Raw genomic sequence first — 6,000 nt, 5'->3', positions numbered from 1 at the left:
TATTATCGTTGAGGTGATAGGCCCGTGCGGAGCACGGGCAATTTCATTGAAATTCTGCTACAGCAGCCGTTGGGCCCGAGTAGTTTGATGATATTCTAGATTGTTTTTCGTACCCTGATTCGATTTCCCTTTACCAATAGATCTCTCGCCTATAACACTAGATTTCTCGCCTGTATCATTGGACTTCTTAGGCAGGCTAGGAGCCATGTTTGTAAAATGTAGCTCTTAGTTTAGAGGATTCATTTCGTCGAAATACCGATATTTATAAGGTTCAGACCTTAGCAGAAGGTCAATAAAATAATGCCATTGTTTTATCGCACTGCAGAATCTTCTAGCCTCAAGTATTGATTTCGCGGATATGTCAGAAAGTTTTGATTGTTTCTTAGTATTATGTATCAAGCAATCTACTGTAGGCAGTTTTATGACACCTTCTCTATCTAGAGATATTTTCATGTCAGTTATCACATGTTTAGAGATACTAGAAGAGATATCAAGTGACCTTAAGCTTAACGAATATACATTTATTTACCTATTTTAAAAGAAAAATAGACTAGGACAGAACATATAGTGAACTCAAACGTATTCCCTATCGCGAAACTCATTCTAGAAATCTCTCTGAGAAGATCTCGCCTTGACTGTAATCAGGAACAGGCGGTGTAGACAGGAATCCAGGCAGAGAGGCATCGTTTTGAACCAGCGGCGATTTCTGCGGCGGCGGCTTCATGGATAGAAAATCTCTGCCAGTCTTTATTATAGGGACTGGATACATTGACTCCTATGTTGTTAGATATTTTATAGTAACATAATATCTAATAACCTACAAGTTGTGTACACGATGGTGGCCAATCTATTCGTGTTGGGTTTGAATTGTAGATATACAATTGACCATTGTCCTTCTGAATACATATCCATACCCCTACTTTGTATCGATCACTTATTTCATGACCACGACGAAGAAAGTTGTTTCTTCGTTTTCGGAAAGACTCCTGCTGCAATCTTTTGGAGTTCATGATGTATTAAAAGGAGGATTGCAGGATACTGAGCCACTTATTTATATGCTATCAGCCCGCACTGACCACTCCTATCATGTTATATCAGTAAGCTTAGACCTAGTGCTTAACATAACTGGATATGGATCGCGAGTTAAGCCCCTTCATCTGGTATTCTATCCTTTCTGCAGGACTTATTACCTTCTTCATTCTGTTTTTTAGCACTCGCCTAGCGCTTCGGTGGCTGGCTGCACTCATAACAGATGTTATCCTCAAGTATCTCGTGTATTCTACCACTAGCTTCTTCAGAATATCTCATTGGCGCATTTCAGCAAAGGATGTAATATTTCCCTTGTTATATGTGACCGCTAACGGCATTTGTATGGGTTGGGGCGTGAAAGCCGTGAAAGAGCTAAGCAGCCGGTCCGCTTCGATGCTCGCAACGAATCTCATCCTTCTGCTACCCAGCTCAAATATAGCAGCTGATATCTTGCATATATCGTTAAGAGTATACCAGCAAAATCATAGTATAGTTGGGTTAGTTGCTCTCATACAAGCGTCTATTCACGCTGGACAAGAACTCACTGCCCATGGATGGACTGGTAATATTGATACGACAAGTGGAATCGCGGTATGTACACATGAATTGAAGTTGTTACTGTCATCTCATACATTTAGACATTTGGCTGCCTTGGGCTGATGAGTCTTGCTTCTCTACCCGCCTTCCGTTATCAAGCGTACGAGATCTTCCGGATCATTCACTTTAGCTGCTCTACATCTATATGCATACTGTTATGGCTTCATATACCTAAGTCGAACAACATAGGTCGAGTGCAAGTGATTTTAGGAACGTGTATGTGGATAGCGACCCACACCCACAGAAACGTCCTACTTGTCTATCGGAATTTTTCAGTAAGCAAGCCGAGCACCAGTATCTTTGTTGAGAACATTCACAACAGTCTTCAAATAAAGGTCAAACTACCTAGGCCTTGGAAAATTGAACCTGGCCAGTATGTATACCTTACCATGTGGAGACCTGGATTGTTCTCGATATTCCAGCGCCACCCTTTCATGGTAGCAGACTCAGAATCAGAAGACCACAATTTTCAGTTGCGTATTCAACCAAGGGCGGGTTTCACAAATCGACTCCTTACACACACTCTGTATAGAACGACAGAGCTTAGTGCATTTATAGAAGGGCCATACGGACATGGATTCGACCTACGAGACTTTGGTACAGTAGTTCTATTCGCTAATGGGATTGGGATTGTTGGCCATCTTGCCTATGTTCAAAAGCTCATACGCGACCACAGGCAGTCAAAAACCAAAACAAGGGATCTTCTTCTAATCTGGCACGTGGACAATGAGAACCAGCTGGACTTAGTACGAGAGATTATGAACACCATGCTAAGAAAAGACGACCTGCAAGGTGCTGCGGCACAAAAAGATACCAACATTGCGTCAAAGAGCGGAAAGATAGACCGATACTTGGGCGGTAGCACCATCAAAGAAAACCCAGGAATCCGACCTACTCCGCATGGAGAGAATGCAAGTTGCAATGTGACGATACAACTTCAATCAATACTAATACTTTTAAGATTATAGATGTCTATATCTACGGGGACTACGAGATTTCTAATGAAGCCGGAAATGCAGTACCATACAAACGGACAGGCAGTCGAATTGCCGAGGTAAAAGGAAAGCCAGATGTGCGCCAAATCATCAGCGATGTTCTAGAGACGAGAGTTGGAAGGCTCGCGATCTGTGGTAAGCTTTGTCATTTCTTGTCGCTACACTAAATAACCTGATCAGTATGCGCACGCTGGGAAATGAGGCACCAGGCGCGAGAAGTCGTTTCCCATACTAGCCAGAAGCAAGTAAGATATCTGGAGCTCGATTTTCAGCCATTTGAGCTTAGGGGGCATAATAAGAGAAGAAACTCCTTGCCAATCAAGTGCCGCGGGATCGAAGTTGCTTAGATAGACAGAAATAAATCTCAAATCCACCCCTCCATTGATATAGTAGACTTTTTAGGGCTCTTTGATGCTTTGTAAGGCGCTATGAAAGCGTTGAATGCTTGTTCTTGGTCGTGACTAAATTGATCTATTGCATCTGAAGCCGTGTTGGAAAGATCTCTAATCTCTCCAAAATCTATACCGTCAAGCAAACCAATAATGCATGCTTGAAGTAAATCTTGGGATATTCCCTCGATCTTTTCTTTGAACTTCTCTGCGTGCCGGTGACATTCTCGGTAGAATGTAAGCTCCAACCTAAGTTCTCCGTTTCTCCGGTTCAGAAAATCAATGTATTGAATTAAATCTCTAGGCTGCTTTGACTTTTGCATATGGTGAGGTTCCATTTCTATAGCGATTGTTTGACCACCATAGCATCGCACGATATGGTCGAAGTTGTTAGCTTCGAGGGGCCTTCCACGAGGCACTTTCCTTATAGCTGAATTCATAATCAAAAGTGAACCTGTCTAGGGGCTGACAGAGCTTAGGTTGTTTAGATAGTTATGGATGAAAACTTGCGGTCAAGTTTTTTTATATTAAGCCTGCAACACGCGCTTAGCTTATAAAGTACCCGCCAACATGGATGAGAGGCGACTGACACTCTTTCCAGGAACGACCAACGGTGCAAGAGACGTCACCCCCCTCAACAGAAATAGCGATTCTACTAAGCCGAGCGCTAGTAAGCGAAAGCGTCCTGATCCTATATTCGGACTAAACAAATGGCGAAAGATTTCACTAGCCCCTCAAATCTTCACACCACGTGATGAAGATCCTGGAAGACACTATCGGTGCATACATATTGTCGATCCCCAAGGGGAAAGGCCCTATTGTCTGGCTCAAAAAATCGCCTCAGGTGCTACTAAGAACGCGTATCGGGTTGTGATGATCCGACGTAGTCCCGATAAACCTGTTTATCGCCTTGAAGAGCCGAACCCGAATCTTCTTAATATTTTGTCTGTCTTTAGGTTCGAGGGTTCTATCTTTACCGTGTTCGATAGACCCGGCTTCCCATTATCTGAGATTGTTGCGTCTCATTCTCCACAGCTGGGATTAGCTGAAGTGAAAACGATAAGTGCAGAGGTAGGATGGCCTCACACTTAATAATTCTGGTAATGACGATAGTTCAGGCACTCTCTGGTATCTGCGCTGCATACGAGGAAGGCTTTCACTTTCCTTCGATTGATGTAGAGGACATCACAGTCTCAGCAAGCAGTGGTCGAGTCAAAGTTAGTAAGTATCGAACGCTTCTTCGAAGGCATCCCAACCACTGAAAAGCAAGCAGCATTAGAACGAACCTTTTTGCAAGAAACAATATCAGATTACAAGGCAACTGCCTTTGGAATTATGCTAGATGACCTGGTGTCCCGTGTTCCTGATTCTTCAACTCTACAGCAAAGCCAGAATCTCGTTGCTTTCATTCAACGCGCCTCTGAAACAACATATCGTGAATTAAACAAGGTAATTATTATTTCTTTAAAGTAATGATATAGTGCTGATATATTGTAGGACGACTTTTTAAGAGACGCGTTGCCCACTGCGTCGCTGATTCCCTTGGTTTTGAATGCACAAATCATAGTGTTCCCAGTCGAACATGTAACAGAAGCTGTCATCACTGACTTGGGGACATCATAGGGATTAAAACGAAATAGTTCTATGTTCATAGATGCTTAGAAATGTTATTATGACAAAAATTACTGGTTCTTCTCAGCCAATGTCTTCCCTCGTCGGGATTTCTTCCGTCGTCTATCTTCAGTAGCGATTTCGAGAGCTTTTTTTAGGCTCGCTATCTCATCCCTTCCATCTTCAACTTGTTGGGATAAAGTCTTTTTATCCTCGCGAAGCTCCACATTTTCATCTATGAAGTTCCTGAACTTGGTGAAACCCTCATCTTCTGAATGCTGACTAGACATTGCATGTACAAGCAGAGCATTCTTGGCTGACTCTAGGAGCATCCTACTGATACTTTGGCCATTGTCTGAGTTATTCATACCACCTCCAGCCAGATTGGCTGGAGAGTTTTCAAGCAGACTTTCGGCTTGCCTAGCAACCTCATCGGCCAACATGCGAGAGTCCGTTGCAGATTTATTCAGATCTTCCTGGACCTTCACACAGCTATCATACTGCTTTATAAGCTTATCGTGACATTCTTGCAGCTCGCTGAATTCCTGGTGGAGGAGTTCACTTGCTTCTCGTTCCCGTTGTAGTTCTTTCTCTGTCGCGAGCATTTGGCGTCGTGTATTTTCAAGGTTGTTCTGGGTCACTTGAAGCTGATTATATACGGTATGTAGCTGATTATACATATTTTGTAACTGAGTTTGGCCGTGATGATATAAATTCGTCATATGTAGGGCAAGCTGGGAACAGCATGTTTGGCCGCGAGAATCTATGTTTTCCTGTTCTCTGGAGTTAGTTATGCGCTTTTGAATGGAATGTTAGAAATACCTCCGATGATTGCGCTGTTAACGACTGATATGGCTGTGACACACTCATTGCAATGGGTTGTAGCAAGGTGCTTCTCTGGAGGTAAGAAGTACTAGGGCATGAGCTGGACTAAATACCGTGCTCGTGCACAGTTTTTTTGTATTCTCACAGCAATTGCAGAGTTACAGAATGATCAGCATAACAGCGAACGGTTTACGGTTGCGGAAGCAAAAAACCGGCATTGTGTAGGGAAGCTACTGCACACCGACGAGCAGGGTTCAAGACCCAACGCAATCCCACATCGGACCGATTTACACTTTGTTGCCGGCGCTTAGTGCAGCTATCACATCACTTCTTGGACGACATGCGCTTCTTCTGACCCGCTAGACGGAACCCCTCGGATCGATAGGATGTCGTACTGACTCTTCTGATACGATAGAGATCTGTCTGCTTGGTCAATGCGTTACAGACTGACTGAGAGCTATGGCTCCACTGGTTCGGAACGGTTCGGCCGGAAGACACTCCACTAGTGTCTGGGGAATACTAAGCCAAGCACAGATAGGGCCAAACAAAACTCT

The 6,000-nt window shown here is 43.5% G+C and overlaps 4 protein-coding genes across 4 annotated transcripts; 2 read left to right on the top strand and 2 right to left on the bottom strand.

Annotated features, from left to right (window-relative positions):
• Nucleotides 1–2,015: 2,015 nt before the first annotated feature.
• Nucleotides 2,016–2,788, top strand: COCMIDRAFT_108960 (uncharacterized protein; the record flags this gene model as incomplete). Its single annotated transcript, XM_007694919.1, has 2 exons — nucleotides 2,016–2,549; nucleotides 2,588–2,788. The coding sequence occupies 2 exons, from the start codon at nucleotides 2,016–2,018 to the stop codon at nucleotides 2,786–2,788; spliced, it is 735 nt and encodes a 244-aa protein (XP_007693109.1).
• A 197-nt stretch (nucleotides 2,789–2,985) lies between these two features.
• Nucleotides 2,986–3,450, bottom strand: COCMIDRAFT_108985 (uncharacterized protein; the record flags this gene model as incomplete). Its single annotated transcript, XM_007694918.1, has 1 exon — nucleotides 2,986–3,450. The coding sequence occupies one exon, from the start codon at nucleotides 3,448–3,450 to the stop codon at nucleotides 2,986–2,988; it is 465 nt and encodes a 154-aa protein (XP_007693108.1).
• A 130-nt stretch (nucleotides 3,451–3,580) lies between these two features.
• Nucleotides 3,581–4,633, top strand: COCMIDRAFT_9737 (uncharacterized protein; the record flags this gene model as incomplete). Its single annotated transcript, XM_007694917.1, has 4 exons — nucleotides 3,581–4,081; nucleotides 4,129–4,231; nucleotides 4,284–4,459; nucleotides 4,508–4,633. The coding sequence occupies 4 exons, from the start codon at nucleotides 3,581–3,583 to the stop codon at nucleotides 4,631–4,633; spliced, it is 906 nt and encodes a 301-aa protein (XP_007693107.1).
• A 59-nt stretch (nucleotides 4,634–4,692) lies between these two features.
• Nucleotides 4,693–5,301, bottom strand: COCMIDRAFT_108965 (uncharacterized protein; the record flags this gene model as incomplete). Its single annotated transcript, XM_007694916.1, has 1 exon — nucleotides 4,693–5,301. One exon carries the CDS (start codon nucleotides 5,299–5,301, stop codon nucleotides 4,693–4,695), a length of 609 nt encoding a protein of 202 aa, XP_007693106.1.
• Between the last annotated feature and the right edge of the window lie 699 nt (nucleotides 5,302–6,000).

This window comes from Bipolaris oryzae (genome assembly GCF_000523455.1).
Source record: "Bipolaris oryzae ATCC 44560 unplaced genomic scaffold scaffold_252, whole genome shotgun sequence".
NCBI classification, from domain to species: Eukaryota; Fungi; Ascomycota; class Dothideomycetes; order Pleosporales; family Pleosporaceae; genus Bipolaris; species Bipolaris oryzae.
Note: the sequence above shows the minus strand (reverse complement) of the source record. Positions and strands in the feature narration are given on the sequence as shown.